Source organism: Sprattus sprattus (genome assembly GCF_963457725.1).
Source record: "Sprattus sprattus genome assembly, chromosome: 13".
In the NCBI taxonomy this organism is placed as follows: domain Eukaryota; kingdom Metazoa; phylum Chordata; class Actinopteri; order Clupeiformes; family Clupeidae; genus Sprattus; species Sprattus sprattus.
The window spans coordinates 21,214,065-21,232,141 of NC_137911.1; the positions used below are offsets into that span (position 1 = coordinate 21,214,065).

Genomic DNA, 18,077 nt, shown 5'->3' on the forward strand with positions numbered 1-18,077 from the left:
TTATATGCAATAAAATATTTTTATACTCGCAACGTCACTCACCACACGTGGATTTTATCAAAGGTTTGTCAAATATGTGTATTCTCGCTTCACATCAAAGTGTCATAAATCTCTCCACGGCACTTCTCCACTCCGGTAGGTGGCAATGGAGATACTAAAAACAAGAATTTCTAATCTGTAGACGGGCTCTGGCACTTTCAACATTTGCAGGTGGTGGACATGGCGACTCTAATGAGATTTGTCAACAATTCCTTCTGTTCCAGAATGGGGCACCGCTCCATTGCAATGAGTTGTAGCGCACCTGTAGCAAGAGCCGTGAGTGTGTGTGATTTTAATATATAACTGGGTCCATAACGCGATTGATGACCAGTTGTTTAAACATAGAGGTACTGACCATTACCATTACTTCCTAATACATCAACCTTCAGTTACTAACGCTAGCTACCTTTAACATATTAGCCTCCTTTTAAACCAGGTCCCCTTTGCTAGATACCCATTGACGTTATTTCGTTGTTCGCATGCAGTGCTACAACGTCTACTAAATGGGGTCACGGCTTGTTTAGCTACCATGACATTACATTTCTTATCGCTTTGGTTAGCCTAGAGGTTATGTGACGTTCCTATGTTTGTTTAGCCAAAGTCAGCTAACATTTGTAAGCTAGCTCAGTAAACCAACTGACAAAGCGATATGTTAACTAGCACTAATCTTTGGTTTTACTTTAAAAATATACTTAATATTGTTTTATGAATTTAATCTCATTGTGTTTATTACTGAACTGTCTCATTGTTATTTTTGCTTTTTAAATGTACTGTTTTGTAAGTGGACCAACGCGTCTGCTAAATAACGTTACATTAGCTAGCCTATTACTATAACCAACTAGGTTAGTTGTATGACAAGCGTTTATCCAGTTAACTTTACCTTGGCCCATTGTGTACCAACAATGTCTGTCTGCCCCCTAGCTGGCTAACTTGCTCTCTTTTGTAGTTTGGTGCTGCTGCAGGGAAACCGCTGCCTGCAAAGGTGAAGATTGTGGAAGTGGGGCCCAGAGATGGTCTTCAGAATGAACAGGTCTGATCTTTAGTGGAGAGCTTTTCGTTTGCTCATCGGTTTAGTCTTAGTTAGTTAGCTGTTTTCTCCACCGCTGTGGAATGTGTTTGCTTTAGTTTGTGAAATTGAAGCACATACCCTACATATGCATTTAGTGGTAATGGTATTCCAGTGCAAGATTGCATTTTATTAATGTACTCTGTAATGGCAGCACGCTACAATATATTGATTCTCTTCTCCTTTTAGACCATTGTCCCTGCGGAGGTGAAAATCCGACTGATTGACATGCTGTCGGAGGCAGGGCTTTCTGTCATCGAAGCCACAAGCTTCGTCTCTCCCAAGTGGGTTCCACAGGTAAACATAATTCTTTATCGCCATGTGTTCTTGTGGACATGTATTCATTGTAAATGGTCCTTGGTATTTAAGTGTTGTCTCTTAAGTCATACGGTACCTGCCAACATTTGAGTAGCAAAATCCGTGAGATTTCGGCGACTAATTGCGAATTGTAGGGGGATATGTTGGTTTTGAGGGATGTTGTCTATATAAGTGTTTATAGTAGGGGTGCACGATTCAGAAAATGTCACGATTCGATTTTTAGGCTCACGATTCGATTCAAAATCGATTTTCGATTCAAAAACGATTCTCGATTAAAACAAATTGATTCACAGTATGTAAATGTTAGTGCTGTCAAACGATTAAAATATTTAATCGCGATTAATCGCATTTTTGTCATAGTTAACTCAAAATGAATCGCGATTAATCGCGCAAATCAATTCATCGCACATTTTATTTTTATGCTCTTATCATGGAAAAGTGGATTGGCTTGCTTTATCCAATGTTTTATTTTATTGAAAAATAACATTGCCAAACAGGGCGGTACAAAATAATATTATAAAGTGCACATTTCAGACTCAACCTATAGTACAGTTAAACCATGGCTTAATATTTTCTTTTTTCAAGTTTGCTGTGAACATAGAAGTCAGGCATCTTATTTCAAAAACAATGAACCGTAACAGTAAGGTTACCAATAAAAGGTAAGCCTACTACTTCTGTGCTTTCAGCCAGCTGCCTGTTGACATTTTCAGACAACAGTGAAGCTTGCTTCTTTTGCACAACACAACTTTTAAAGGTAAACTTTCTATTCAGAAGCTTTTTATCAACCATTTCGCCGTATCGCGCTCACCATCACTCAAACCGTAACGTTAGCCTACTACACAGTTTGCGAAGCCAAAAAGAACGATTTTTAGAATTCTATGAATCGATTCTGAATCGGGAGCACTTGAATCGCGATACGATTGTGAATCGATTTTTTTGCACACCCCTAGTTTATAGACCACTTATGTATTCAAGGGCACAGGTTTGGTCTCAGCATTGGTAGGGACACCCCCCCCCCCCCATATAAAAAAAACATAGTTGATGTTCTATTGAACAGGCAAAATATAAATGTATTAACATTTGTGTACTAACTTGTCGAACTTGGAACTGATTTAAACATAATAAGAATAACTAGAATGCGTTTCGTGAACGAACTGCAAGAGTGTGCTTGCTCTGTTGCGGCCATGACCTTTGACGTTGCAGCCATAACATCACATAAAGGATCAGACATGGGAAGAAAAGTATTAACAGTCTGAGTAATGTAACCCAATTTGAAGCATTTGAGAGAATTTGCATTTGAGAGAACAAGTGCCTTGTAATTGGAGCAGGTGTTAGTGAAGCACAGCTTCAAGCCAGTTCAAAGACACCATTATGATGTCACAAAGCCACAGAGTTCTGCCATGCAAGTCTATGGGGAAAAAAGGTGATGAAAAAGAGGAATAAAAAAAGAGTGGCAAGGACTACCGCCACGAAAAGATATAGTAGGTTGCACCGGTTCGGGCCGGACGTTTTGGTGTTTGAACGGCGTCTCTATCTCAATCGGGCGAGGCCTGATGCGTCGCAAGAAAAACACGGCAGAAAGGAGAAAAAGAAAACTTAAGAAGAACAATAGTTGTGCTTGTCCTACGGGCAAGCACACTAATAAAACCTTAGTTTAAATAAAAAACAAAACGTGCTCCACCTCATCTGAAGCCCTGATGGTCCAGCTGCTGCTTCCTCAACCTGCACTACATCTGCACTGGATTTCTAAGTTTCCTTTCAAAATATTGCCTTAATGAACAAATTACATAACTGAGAAGTACATGAAGTGCATTTGTTTGTTCTGAAATTAATTTGTAATATGTAGGTAATTGATTCAGGTTTTATGGAGCTGTACTAAGCCTACATCATCTGTAAGGGAGAGTGGGGTAATTTGTGCCAGCGGGGAAGTTGTGCCACCCCTTTTTTCTAGGGAACCATAGAAAAAATTGGTCAAATGACCACACATTTTTGAAGAGTCAGCCATTTAACTTATCCTGCAAAGTAGAGAGCCTCTTTGCATGAGAGATAAGCACATTTTAGTTCAAAAAACAGTTTTTTGCCTTCCAAAGTAAAATTTCTATGATCACAATTTTTGATTGTTGTGTCTAAACAGTTATAGACAAGTTCACACATGTTTTAGTGCTTTGGTAATCTACACTATGAGTCTATATAGCTAGCACGATTTAAGATCAAAACAGCTGGATGATGCATTTTTTTCCAAAAAGGTGGGATTGGGGTGATTTGTAGGGCCTGGGTTAAGTTGTGCCAGTGATCTGTATAGAGAATTGCATTCAATTCGGTCTTCATTTGAATTTAATTTAGTTCTGAACATGTGTTCATGGAGATTACCTTTAAATAGACTGACTCAACTCATCCTTGTTCTGGTGTGTTCAGGAAGCCCTAGGCCTTGTTTAAGAAAATTGACCTTTGATGTGCTCATGTGGCGCAATAGGCTTGTAGAAAATCGGCCTTTGATGTTGTAAAATAACTTTAAATAAACCTTAAATGAGTAATTTTGCTAGCTTTTATATAGCATCACAGTTTCTGAGATGCAAATATACTGTTTTACTTCAATAATCAATTTACCCCAATGCCTATTCTCTTTAATGGCACAACTTACCCCGCACCGGGGGCAAGTTGTGCTACGAGAACACTTTTTTTCAGAAAGCTATATTTCTTAAATACTATATTTCAGATCCAAAGTGATTGTTCCCAAGGATGCACCACATCCTGAAATATATGTACATATTTTAGTTGGAAGCATTACTGTCATGGCCTCGCTTAAAAGTCACTTTAAGTAAAAACTGGCACAACTCACCCCACTCTCCCCTACTGGCAGGCGCGCTGGAACCTCTTTCATGCAGGGGGTGCTGTGGGTTCTACTGAAATATGTGACGTCCATAGGCGGAGATCCCGGGGGGGGACAGGGGGGATGTGCCCCCCCCTACTAAAAAGTCCCCAAACAATCATTGTAAACACAAATAAATAATTTTGAATAATGTAGTAATATGAAATAAAAGCCCAACAACACAAGCTGTGCTAATTATAAGCATAAAACAATGTGTTTTTTAAGTGTTGAAAAATCATGATCCCCTATTCCTCAAAGTGTTTTGGTTCACATGTTATTTCCAACGGGCGGGGCTACTGTCAGCTCCCTGTTTCAGTCAATCAGCCCAGTAGCCTACACCATGAGTCGTCAGCAGCCAGCCCCCGGACCAATTCTGGCCCGCCAGCGCTTTTTTGGGAAAAAGGAAGTTTCTTTTGTGGATGATGTAGCAATCTGTGTCTGTAAGAAAAAGGGAGTTTCTTGTGTGGTTGATGATGCAGCAATCTGTCTTTATTCCAGTGAAGTGCGCAATCTTTTATCCAGTAAAGTGCGCAATATTTATTCCAGTAAAGTGCAGTTACGAAGCACGTGGAACATACCCCGGATTCAGCGTACAGATCTGAAGAGAAAAAAAGACTTGTGGTTTCACTTGAAATTCATCATCTTTGAAGCTTAGCTGTGTTAGCTAGCTGTCTAGTCCTGCAAGGTAGCAAACGCAGTTCGAAGAAAGCATACAGAGAGAGAGGGCAATAGGGCCAGACAGCAACTTTTTCATGCCCATCCCCCCCCCCCTCCCAGGAATTACTCTATGGGCCCTAATACATGTGCCAATGTGATCAGAACAGTTTATCGTATCGTATTCGCGTGTAGGTGTGAACATTTTCAAGGGAAACGGCTCTTGTCGTTACGTGTTTACATGTGCAAAATGTGAAGCGTTAACATTGCCTCAGGCATGACCACAGACATCAACATGGATCTGCATCGTGCACAGGCAGTGTAGTGGCTTAAAGTTCCCTTCTTTCTATCAGCATATAGTTCTTAATATTTTCTTTAAATAACCACTCCCAGATGGAAAGAAAACGAGCCTACGCGTGGATGTGTTTCAACAACGGTAGAAAACTGTGTTTGCTCCGTCTTTTACTGAACTCATAATTATTTGACAGTGGTATTAGTTACAGTTGAGACACCCGAAATAACTTGCATGCGCAGCAATCCTGAGACGTGATTTTTAGTTTGCACATGAATACTAACGTCTTCTTTAACTTTCTTTAAACTTCCTTATAGACGCGGGATCAGCAGGAAAATCTACTTTCCTTTTGGGAGAAACAAGGCCAGTCGTTCCCACGACTACAGCACCTTGCAAAACGAATTATATGCGTTCCAGCAACAAGTGCTGCGAGTGAGCGCTCCTTCAGTGCAGCAGGGCGCGTTATAAAAGCCAGGCGCTCTCGCCTGAATCCTGACACTGTAGATGCTATTTTATTCCTGCATAGTGCTAAGACAAATTCAAAATAGAACGAAGGTTAGGCATATCAGCAGAGGCATATTTTGGTTACATTAGGATGGCTACGTTTATAGCTTGCGTTTTGGGCGCACCACAATGCCAAGAAGTTTGTCACGACTGTAATGGCATATTTCATTGTGGGGGTGATAGATAGCTTAAGGCTTACGAGACACGGTGTTTTCCGATGTTTTACTGAGTCCTCTCTGTCTCTATCACACACACACACACACACACACACACACACACACACACACACACACTAACGGAAGCAAAAAAGGTTTAAATTAAGTGACGATCCCTCAAATGTCCCGTCTCCCGCAAACCTGCAAGCTATGAGTCAGCATTGGAAGAAGCCTTAACGTCTCGAAGATGAAACTGCCTGGGTTATTTTGTTTCGTTAGGCTATTAGTTATATTTTAAAATAGCCCGTCATTGTAGCCTACCACTCGTGGAATAAGGAATTTCAAAGAGATGATGGAGTGATTTGACTCAGAAGTGACATTGGGCATTGGCAGCGCGAGATTTTCAGAACAAGTTCAACTTTTAGTTCAGTAACATCAACAGCTAAGAAAGAAGGTAAGAAAAATAGTCGGAAAACTTTGATTTGCAAGGGAAGCAGGCAAGTGTTGGGGTTGTTACAGTATATAGCCTACAATGTGGTGAAATTTCGGAATTAATATCTCCAGTGGCGTTTCCTAAATATGCTTTCTTTCATTTTGCAAAAAACAGTAGGCTATATTACCATATTAAAATGGTGTACCAAATTGCGTTTTATTACTGATACAAAATTGTAGGCCTACTAGCCTATTTGATCAGTCTCCTTTCAACAACAGGCAAGAACTTTCTAGCCTCCTGTCACCGTCTCCCCCCAGTCACGCACCGACTCCCCCATGACACATCGGCCTGATTTGACACGCCCTTTTCTAAGCCGAACGATAGTGGTAAACCACCTCTCTCGAAAGGCTCAGGCGATCGGCGGAAAAACGAACAGTTTACATCTAGACCCCTTATACATGAGGCAATTGTAACACGTTCGCGAGTTTCTATCGGTGCAGACGCGATGTAACAGCTTTACATTGACGCATGTATAAGGGGCTTATGAGATGTTACCATACATTGTCTCCCCCTTCAAAGAAATGGGATCTCCGCCTCTGGTGACGTCACAACAATATGATATTAGACAAGTATTTAGAGGCTATAGCACTGATTGTGACCACTAATTGACATTTAAAAAAACGTTTAAAATACACCAGAACCAAGTATGAAATATTTCTAATACATGCAAACTTTATTTAATTTCTCCGTAGCCAGTAGGCCTACACATTCACTGCCGGAGTTCAATTTATGCAAATGTCCTCCATCATCTAAGATGATATCCACATACATAGCCTAAATTAAGCCTAGAGGCTGAAGTTGAAATAGGCTGGGTATTGCCTTACAATTATTGCCTATCGCCAACGAGAATCTAAACATGTAAACAGATCCAAAAAATAAATGAACAACAACAAAACATATAAAACGATCGATATTGTGGCATGTTCCAGATCTCGGTATAAATTATAAACGTCATTAACATTCACAACTCCCGTGAATCCACAATAAAGAATTTGGAAGTTTGGCCCCAAAGCAAAAATATGTATTAAACCGTTTAAATATTTAATACATAATAATGAGTAAGAGCTTTATGCAGCCCTCAGCACCCCCCTTCCCGCGCCACTGCCTACTGGATTGCAGTGCAATGAACTATTGTATTGATTAATTATATGCTGCATACATTTGGGCATCCCAATTTAATGCACCTTTTTACTACCTACAATGTATAACATTTATTCTCAAAATAGCCAGTGTGAATGATAACATTCATGGGTAACATTGTCTTAACATCCCTTAAAAAACAGTATTTGAATGCAATCTTTACCAAAATGGACAATTCAACGTCTTATCTGAACCCCTTATGCTGATTAATCATCACCCTGCTCTTCATCTGTAGCTTCAGGCTGCTGTTTATCCTGCACAGCAATTCATCAATTCAATACAATCACCAACCATGCTAAGTTGACTGCTGATTATTGCTTTCAACAAGACCAGCTGCTGCTACACACTGGTCGAAAGATTGCAGACGCTAGGGATAGATTTAATACAAGCAAAAGGTACATGCTCTACACTAACACTTTTAAAACATATTGCCATTGTATAATGGGTGGCGAAGTAAGGCTAGCAGGATCGCACTGTGTGGCTAGTTTTCCTACTAGCTAGCTAACAACGACATGGGCTTCTTGATAGCGGCTTACTCTCTGGGTAGAAAAAAACTTATGGCATCTCTTCTTTTTAGGTGGCTTTTTCCTATCTACAAAGCACAAAAGGGTCTGATATACTGATATGAGGCTTTATTATTTCCTGTAGTATTTAGTAGCTTACCGTGTCAGACTACTGTCTGCTAGTGGCAGCTCTTTTCTGCAAGTTAGGTTTCTGACTGCCACTTCAGCCAATTAAATTACAGCATTTTGTCTCGCAGGCTCGAGGGAATTGGACAAATTGGAAATGTATTTTTCAATCTTCTGGGCGACGAACATAATATTGATAATAATACGAATGAGTTTGCAAATATATTGTGCACATTTTTTTTCTCTCAAATTAACAAAATATTGGTGGGGACTTTTTTGTCTTTCCCAAACTTTGGTCGTGACTAATCCCTATCGACCCTATGCAAACCTACACCCTTGTATGTATTATTATTAAGTATTTATTAACAAAAAACTTTACTAACACAACTTGTATTTATATATGTATGTATTCACAATGAACATAATTACAATAGATCAACATTATTATTAGACCAACTAACTATTGCAATAACTTATTATCGATTCATTTCATTTTTTAATACAACAAATCAATTCAAGAATAAATAATCCAATTAAAGTTAATTAAATAATTAATAAAAAAACATCACATAAACAGTTAATGTAACTTGCACAGGTCTTAAAACTACTGTTTTGTAGTGTTGTATATCTAGATGGCTGACTTGGCTGCCCTAAGAACTTATGTCAACACATCCTGGCCGTTTATTAATGTCATAGTACAGCTCTATGGCCTGGCGCACAGACTGGGCCACCTTTTCTACAGTGGCCTCTGGGAGGTCTGGCAGAGTTGCACTGTTCAGAATATAGTGGAGAGGAAGACCTGCTCGGTTAATGGCAACAAGATTGTTCAGCGTGCTCTCTTGCCAGGTCTTCAAAGTGATCGCTGGATAGAAAGAGGTTCCCCCGTGGCTTTAGTGAGTGTGTGAGGTCAGTCTTGTAAGTAAGAGTTTGGGATGGAACCACATATCAATAGATTATGGAGAAATTATTATATCAATCTCAAGATATAAAGATATTTTCTCTGAAACAATGTGCCCCTTAACGTGATAACAGAGGGTTTTCATGAAATATTCTTTATTCATACTATATACATTTTAAACGAATGAAAGCCTTGATATAAAATACATAACTACAGTACATAGATTGTTTCCTCTTAATATCTGAATGCAATTGACCTGCACATGAGATGTCACAGAATTGTCCCGCACTTGATTTTAGCACGTTGGCTTTCAGTGGAGAACTTGGCATTCAGCACTGTCAAGTAAGAAACGTCTGCATGTCTGGTTTCAGAGGTTGTGCTTTGATAGTCCAGAGCTTCTCTCCAGGGCAGTTATCTTCTGCCGCATGACAAACACCTCGTCTGGGATGAGATAGACACCTATAGTGTAGACACACATAGGCATCCTCAGTGGTCTGACACTGGGAGTAGCTGAAGTTCACGACTCGACCCATATCCCGGTTTCCTTCGGTTGTCCCGGCCTCCACCGGGTAGGACCTCCAGAGCTAGGAGGCTGAGGTTCTTGCGGCACTCCTATAGTCCATTGCTAGGGTGAGGTAGTGCACGAACTGAACCGTAATGCAGGACAGCAAGGAGAAACAGACAGGCCAGTCTTGGATCCATGTCAGTCTATAATGGAACGAAACTCAAGTCTTCACCCTCTGTAAGGTACTTGGTTTACTCTGGATGTAGATTTTCTGATCACAAATACTGTAGACACAGCAAAGCCTTGTGTGACTACCTTGGATGTTTAACTTGTGTCGAAGTGCGCACACATGCAAAAGAGAACTTGTGGAGAGAATGGCACATCTGAGGTTGAGCATATCATATGATCTTGTTCTTCAGCTCTCCACACAGATGGGGAACAATGTCTGCCACCATTTTCAATGAGGGCAAGTGGTATGCCCTCCAAAATTGCTCAATTCAAGTTCATATGAAACTTAGGGCCTGATTTACTAACATTGTGACCGCAGCTTAATCTGCGCCTTTGCCAAGGGCAAATTACGGCACGGTGTTTTTCATCCTATTTATCAAACAAGAACGTTGTCTTGTCATTAGCGCCTAACCCCGCCCATTAGTGTCAATAGCGCCCCGCTAAAATAGGGTAGACATAGCTTACGTTTTCCTGCCACCATGGATGATGAGTTAAAATTAGAATTAGAGCTTTTGGTTGACGAGGTTACAGCAAACTAACCCGGGTAAATATAGAATCTCATAAATATTTTTCCGTTTAGCCCTCCCGTCCACATTAAAAGTTGTGATCACTTTAAGTTCATGATTGTCCTTTATTGGTGAGCTGATTTTGGGAAATTAAACTTTTCAATGAACATTGAGTTTCTGGGTTGCTATGTCTACCCCTCAGTGTGCCTGTGCAGCTTCATATTAGCGGGTTTATGTTCACAAGTTCATATTTACACATATTAACATGAGTTTATCACACACAGGCAACTGCAAACTGTTGTGATGGTTCCCTAAGCTAGAGATAGCTAGGATAGTTAATAGCCAGGTTAACTGCCCATAGCATCCCGTTTAATAGTCTGGTAGGAATACACAACACCCCTTACTTTAAAACGGTGTATTCCAACACTGAAAACTATGCTTTTCAAAATCGCTGCACTCGGCGGATACATTTGAAAACTGGACTTGTAGTGTGGACAGGGCAGGGGAAACTGAAGTTCAGACGTTCGGTTGCCTTTGCACTTATTTTGGTTATAACATCAAAATAAACATGGAAGGTGAAATGAATATGCTGCTCTGGCTCTACAATTTGGAAATTGGAAAAGTGTTAGTCGTTTTGAAAAAAATATTTCTGCGTGTTGTCTTTGTCTTTCTTCGCCTTGCTCTAATAACTGCTGCCATATCGAAGTTTTCAGACTCAATTAAAATGCGGTTGCCTTTGCACTTATTTTGGTTATAACATCAAAATAAACATGGAAGGTGAAATGAATATGCTGCTCTGGCTCTACAATTTGGAAATTGGAAAAGTGTTAGTCGTGTTGAAAAAAATATTTCTGCGTGTTGTCTTTGTCTTTCTTCGCCTTGCTCTAATAACTGCTGCCATATCGAAGTTTTCAGACTCAATTAAAATGCGCTTCCTGGTTAAGACGTGCTTATATGAGGCGCATAATTATCCCGCAAATTTGAGACGCACTCTCGCCAGGCAGTTTTAGTAAATACCACGGAATACATAATTAGGCGCACTTAACGCCTCTCTTCCCACCTCTTAGCGGCACACACCCATTTTTTTGTATACCCTCCCAGCGTATACCCTACCCTTTTCTTTACACCTGCTATTTTATGCCTGAAATGGGCGCAATCCTGTTAGTAAATCAGCCCCTTAGTGTATATTGCAAATCGTTCTTTCACTCTTGTGATCCCTTGTGCCCTCACACGTAAAAGGGAACTTGTGGAGAGAATGGCATATCTGAGGTTGAGCATATCATATGATCTTGTTCTTCAGCTCTCCAGACAGATGGGGAATAATGTCTGCCACCATTTTCAATGAGAGCAAGTGGTATGCCCGCCACAATTGCGCAATTCAAGTTCATATAAAACCAAGTGTAAATCGTTCTTTCACTCTTGTGATCACTTGTGCCCACACATGCAAAAGGGAACTTGTGGAGGGAATGGCACATCTGAGGTTAAGCATATCATATGATCTTCTACTTCAGCTCTCCACACAGATGGGGAATAATGTCTGCCAGCAGTTTCAAAGTGTGTGTGTGTGTGTGAGAGAGTGAGTGTGTGTGTGAATGTATTTGAGTGTGTCTGTATGAATGCGTTGTGTTGTAGAGTGTATGTGAATGAGTGTCTAATATGTGTATTAGGGTTGTTACAGGCCGTGGTATTTGTTGATTTGTTGTTTTTCACACACTCTGCAACTGCTTACCTGGAGGATGGACAAGCAGATGGCACTCCACTTACCCCACCCCCTCCCAAAATAATAAATATTATTACAGTGCATGAAATGCCCTGTATTGTTATTCCTAGGGTTATTATGAAATGCTCTGTATTGTTATTGACCTTATTCGATCAGCGTCACAATAGCCTGCCGCGGCCATTTTGTTTTGAGAGAGCCCACCCCCCACGTGGCTAGACAGCCCAATGTTGACCGGAGATTTTAGTGACTAGTACGCGATGGCTTCAGTAAATCCCATTAGATATGCGGATAAATTACGTCTGGTTGGAGGAGTGGATCCTTACAAAATTGATGTTGAAGACCTGAGTAAAGACCCATTACATTTACCATTGATTGAATATGGTGATGTTTACAATTATTTAATTAACACTGCTTCTGCATATACGGGCCAGTCACTGAAGGCTTACAAGTCACTGGAGTCGTACAATTATTTAATTTCTGGCAAAGTGAGCGATATTTAAACTTTTTTAACCAAGATCATCGGCCTTAATCATTGTTGTGATGTAAAAATGGGTTTTTAATATTAAGTCCTCAATCCCTCTGTCCTGTGGTTTTCTCCAGACATACTAACTTTTAGGTTATACTCATTCTCGCTTACTTACTCTCATACTCGCTTGTGTTTCCTTCCCATCCAAAGAAATCACTGACTGCCGACAAATCTTGTTACAAACATGATTAACTTATGATGTGTTAAGCAGTTTTACCCAATTCATATATTCAGTGGATAATTACTTTGAAATTATTAATTATATTTCTGTTTTAGATGTACAGGCCGTGCACTGAAAATAGCGTATATTACTAATTTTCAATAGGTCTACCTAACCTACTGTTGGTCAAACTTGACGGGAACATAAATGACTGCTAATGACTCATAATAAGATTTCAATCTCTTGTTATGTCTGTTTTTTTGTGTGTGTCATTTTTAATGTAAAGTGTAAACTATTTTCTTTTGTCTCAAAAATGCCCAACTTTGTTAGATGGCAGATCAAGTGGAAGTCATGCAGGGCATTCACAAAAAGCCAGGAGTAAACTATCCAGTCCTAACTCCTAATCTAAAGGGCTTCCAAGCTGCCGTAAGTACTGCTCCGCACAATAGCTTTATCAGTACTGCAATTAACACTGTGTGCACCGACCTTTTAGACTTCTATCCCTCCATGATCGTGAGTGATGCTGTTTTATGCTTTTGTTTTACGAAGGTGAAAGCGGGGGCACAAGAGGTGGCTATATTCGGTGCTGCATCTGAGCTCTTTAGCAAAAAGAACATCAATTGTTCAGTGGAGGAGAGTCTCCAGCGCTTCGAAGAAGTCACAAAGGCAGCCAAGGAGCAAGGTGTGCTTGTAAGAGGGTAAGGCAACAGTGGTGGTGTTGTTTTTAATTATGTACAAATTATGTATGTCTTGTAATGAATTTTAACCCAGACCATAGCTTTCTTGATGTAGTTCCCAGTGCTACTATTGAGCCTAGTGTTGTGATGTAACGCGCATTATCTCCAGATAAAACTCTTTCCTGATTGATTGCTTATTTTCATTAAAAAACGGTTCTATTTAATTCCGTGCCATCTTTGGTTGCCATCAGGTATGAGGGAAGTAAGTCCTACAGTGATCACTCTTCACCTAGGTTAAGACCTGGACATTGTCTCCATATCACAAATGGGCAAAGATTAGTCATAGTATTTTTATGAAGAGCAGTTGAAACATGTGCCTCTTGTTACATGAGTCTAGTCTAGCCACAACAAAAGATGAATAATTAGCATATTATAAGAAGATCCTGTCAGATAGACTACTGTTTGGACCTTAATGTAAACTGGGACAATTGGTTTGGTACTATTAATGACTATAGTTCTAGAGGAATAACAAAACTGTATCTGTTTAGCTAGCTTTGCTGGGGTGTATTTTCTTAAGTTGTATACACTGCCCCCCCACCTTCACCACGAAAGGCGGAACCGTGTCAGAGTATATTGAAAGTGATTGATTTATTTTCTTAAGAAAACCAGCTCTCACTGTTTTGTTGATGATAGACTGACAAAGCAACATTCTTAAGAAGGCTTGTTTTCCCAAGGAAGTGAACTCTTAATGGACAGCAGTGACATCCCAGTACTGTCACTAAATACAGTTCACAACAAGCCACATGAGAACATAAGTCACGGTCCAATGATGAATCATGATAATTTGATCAGTTTTTACTTTCTAGTGATGCCTATCATGGATCGTAAAACTAATGTCTCATTGAGTTACTATACACATTGGATTTGCCAAATGCTGTTGGTAAAGACTTTAACATCTGTGTCTCCACTTTGGTATGTTTTCTGTAACAGGTATGTTTCGTGTGTTTTGGGATGCCCATACGAAGGGAAAGTGTCACCTGAAAAAGTTGCCCAGGTATGTATCACAGATCGCAGTTTTCACAAGCACACCTGACTTGCAACTGTGGCATTTCTTGAACAACCGCAGAGAAACAAGACCATGTGAAAATGTCTACCGTATGTCTCTCTGATCTAGGTAGCAAAGCGCTTATATGCCATGGGTTGCTATGAGATCTCCCTTGGCGACACCACTGGGGTTGGCACTCCAGGGGGCATGAGCGAGATGCTGGAGGCAGTGAAGCAGGAGGTGCCTGTAGAGGCCCTGGCTGTGCACTGCCATGACACGTATGGCCAGGCTCTGGCCAACATCCTGGTAGCGCTACAGGTAAGGACTCACCTGTATGGTAAACATGGCTGATAGAAATTAAGTTGATGGGTATTTTTGTTCTTCTTGCAATTGTGTGGTGTAGTCAAATGGCAGAAGTTATATGATGCTAAAGTAGGAAGTTCACAGTGCGAGACTCCTGGGGCAATTTTTATCATTACCAAGCATTTATAAAGGTGATGAATAAGAGTTCACTTCCTGGGGAAAATAAGCCTTCTTATGAATGTTCAATTGTTAGTCTTGCATAAATGGATAAGAAAAAAGAGAACTGGTTTTCTTAAGGAAATAGATTAATCATAGCGTAGGAATTCTACTTTCAATATACTCATAGAGCTCTGACACTGTTCCAGCTTTTGGTGGTGGAGGTGCGTGTGTATGTGTGTGTTTATCTGTGAAATGTGAAATGTGAAGATGGGGCAACAAGCCTTTTAACATTCCTTTTTTAAAGGGGAAATAAGCCTTCTTATGAATGAGGAAATAGATCATAGTCTTGAAATCCTACTTTCAATATACTCCGACACTGTTCTGCCACTTTTTTAAAACAACATCCAGAACACAGATTTTTTTTTGGGGGGGGGGGGACTAAGGAAAATACACCCCAGCAAAGCTAGCTTAACACAGAACGTTCGATTTTCCTATAGTTTATTACTTGCATGAATTATTTGTCACACCCATTTATCCTGTGAATATTTATATGATGGTATTTGTTTGCCTTTAGATGGGAATAAGTGTGGTGGACTCCTCTGTATCTGGACTTGGAGGCTGTCCATATGCCAAAGGGGCTTCTGGGAACGTGGCCACTGAAGATGTTGTATACATGCTGCATGGACTTGGAATTCAAACTGTGAGCATCTCTCCCTCCAGCATTTTGACCAATTTGCTGGTCACTCAATGTACAACATGAACGTGTATCTCTCATACTCCTTTACCACCATCAGGGAACGGGTTCTGTACTGGTTTGTGTACCGGAATCATTCGGAGCATTTTGACTAAAAAGAAATTGGTTTAAAATCTGAAAAGGTTGGTTCACAACTGCAACCAAAAGAGTTGTGTTTTCCAACAAAGACAAGTTTAGCTCAAAACTGTTGGAAACGTGGGCTGGTTTGCTAGATTGCACCAAGGTTAAAAAAATTCCCAGAACAGGACCGGATCAAGAAACCATTCTCTGTTGGGGTTATCAGTGCAACACATTCAACTTATTTAAAGTATTTGGATGTTCTCTTAATGATAAAACCAGTCTGTTGTTGATGATGTTCATAATCATGAATCAGCCTACTCATCATCACATCAGCCTACTTTTTGTCTGTGCATACTCTTACTAATTCTGAGTCACATTGGTAATTTCCCCTCCTCCTCTCTTTGTCTGTGACAGGGAGTGGACCTTCATAAGCTGATGGATGCTGGTGCATTCATCTGTCAGTTCCTGAACAGACGGACCAGCTCAAAAGTGTCTCAAGCTTCCTGTAAACTCTGAGCCCCGATCATCTGGAGCCTGGTTGGGTTGAGGTCACAGTTCTTTAATCTAACATGGGCCCCTCGGATGTCAATGTGACTTTTGCCTGACTAGAGCCATGTTCTCCCTCCCTGTCCACCTGTTGTGATCCAATTAAAGGCTACGTCTTGTTTGATGTGGAGTATACAGACATGGTACAAACAGCGTAGTAAATGTTTATCAGATACATGGTGAAAACTCATCACAGGAATCCTGTGTGTAACCAAATGTTGATGTTACAGGCCAGTGGAATTACAAATCTAAACAGGGTTATGGAAACATGGCTCATTGAGTGCCTCGTGTCATGCACACATTCTGTGCCTTTTTAACTCCCCCACCTATTATGGAAAACGGCAAGTATGGTCCATCATGTTGGAACAGTTTGGTTTATAGGGAGTAAATAAGCACTAAAATTGTAAATGTTGTGGCTCTATGTGTCTTAGCTGTGAACACACTCCAATCATACTAAGAAACTAATGAGAATTGTCTTTGTAAAAACTTTGTACTATTGCAAGAAAAGTGTGGAAAGGAAAGTGCTGGTAGACCAAATTGGAAGTGAGTTGAGCAAATGGGCAGATTTGTATGGCCGTACATGTCATATTGAACCACAAAGAAAACCTTGCAGATGTCACTAGGTTGAATATATATATATATGGATGGCATTCCTGTACAGCTATATCAAATAGAACACTGTTTCTTGTACTGAAATGCCCCGTAAATGGAAAATGCTGGAAAGGTGGAAAATGCTAAAGTTACTGAGTAATCGTTCCATGAAAAAAACTAAACATTTCCCCATCATGTTTTTTTCCTTCTTTTTTTTTAACCATGCAGGATTTCTGTGATGTTTTTGTGTTTTCAGAAAATGAAAAATTATATAAATGCATTTTATTTACATACAGCTGTTGAGACCGTTAAAAGATTGGGACAGGGTACTTGCCGTTTAAAGGCACCCATTGCAACTTTATGTAAACATTCAATGAAACATAAACATTCAATGTCTAGTCTTTTTTACACGTAGTTAGTTTCAATAACTCCATACCATTACATATCGACATTCAAGGAGCAAAGATGAGACGTCGTTGTGTGGTGAGAACTGATAGAAAATCGTAAACATCAACAATCGCTGGTGGGGAGAAGCCATTTTTCCATTGACTGGAAGCCTGCTTTATTTATTGTAGGTTACAAAAAATAAAGAAAATGGCGGCGATTGTTGTTGTTATCGATTTTCTATCAGTTCTCACCACACAACGACGTCTCATCTTTGCTGCTTGAATGTCGGTAATGGTATGGAGTTATTGAAACTTACTACGTGTAAAAAAGACTAGAAATTGAATGTTTATTTTTTAAGCCTCGAAAGTTGCACTGGGTGCCTTTTAATTTATGCAGAATCAAGATAATTATTTTATTGTTAATAAAGTTTTATGCAAAATACCCATCTTCAGCCTTTTTCATTGTTATATGTTGCCATGTATTAATGATTAATTATGTTAAAATGTACAGCAACTTTTTACCTCTCCAAATTGTTATCTTAAATAATGTATCTAATGGATGAAAGCCGTGACACACCTTGCATCTGGACCGTAAAGGATGGGAATGGAATTGGACTCGAACGGACTTGTGTATGGTGGAGGATGGGTCAAGGGGGAACCTTGAGGGAGCCAAACATGGCCTGTGATGTCAGATGTTTTTGTTTAGACTTTTTTTGGAATGGCACTTGGCAAACCCCAATGACTACTCATTGCCTGCCAAATTGTAGGACCCCACATCTACCAGAATATAACTAAATCTATATGCTCACACCAATTGTCTGTTGCAGCACTTGGTTTTGATCAGTGGAAGTTCA

The 18,077-nt window shown here is 40.0% G+C and overlaps 1 protein-coding gene across 1 annotated transcript; it reads left to right on the forward strand.

The window, feature by feature from the left end:
* The first annotated feature begins 184 nt into the window (after positions 1 to 184).
* hmgcl (3-hydroxy-3-methylglutaryl-CoA lyase) lies at positions 185 to 17,665 on the forward strand. The gene is made up of 9 exons (XM_080850005.1): positions 185 to 315; positions 986 to 1,069; positions 1,295 to 1,402; positions 13,033 to 13,128; positions 13,252 to 13,400; positions 14,370 to 14,433; positions 14,554 to 14,742; positions 15,461 to 15,586; positions 16,115 to 17,665. Exons 1-9 carry the CDS (start codon positions 220 to 222, stop codon positions 16,214 to 16,216), a joined length of 1,014 nt encoding a protein of 337 aa, XP_080706131.1. The 5' UTR covers positions 185 to 219; the 3' UTR covers positions 16,217 to 17,665.
* Positions 17,666 to 18,077: the final 412 nt, after the last annotated feature.

What these genes read in the sequence shown, in the direction of transcription:
- hmgcl (XM_080850005.1), top strand. Translation starts at nt 220, where the DNA reads ATGGCGACTCTAATGAGATTTGTCAACAATTCCTTCTGTTCCAGAATG. An exon ending in GCGCACCTGTAGCAAGAGCC is followed by an intron (nt 316 to 985) that starts GTGAGTGTGTGT and finishes TCTCTTTTGTAG; the next exon opens with TTTGGTGCTGCTGCAGGGAA. An exon ending in CTCCCAAGTGGGTTCCACAG is followed by an intron (nt 1,403 to 13,032) that starts GTAAACATAATT and finishes CAACTTTGTTAG; the next exon opens with ATGGCAGATCAAGTGGAAGT.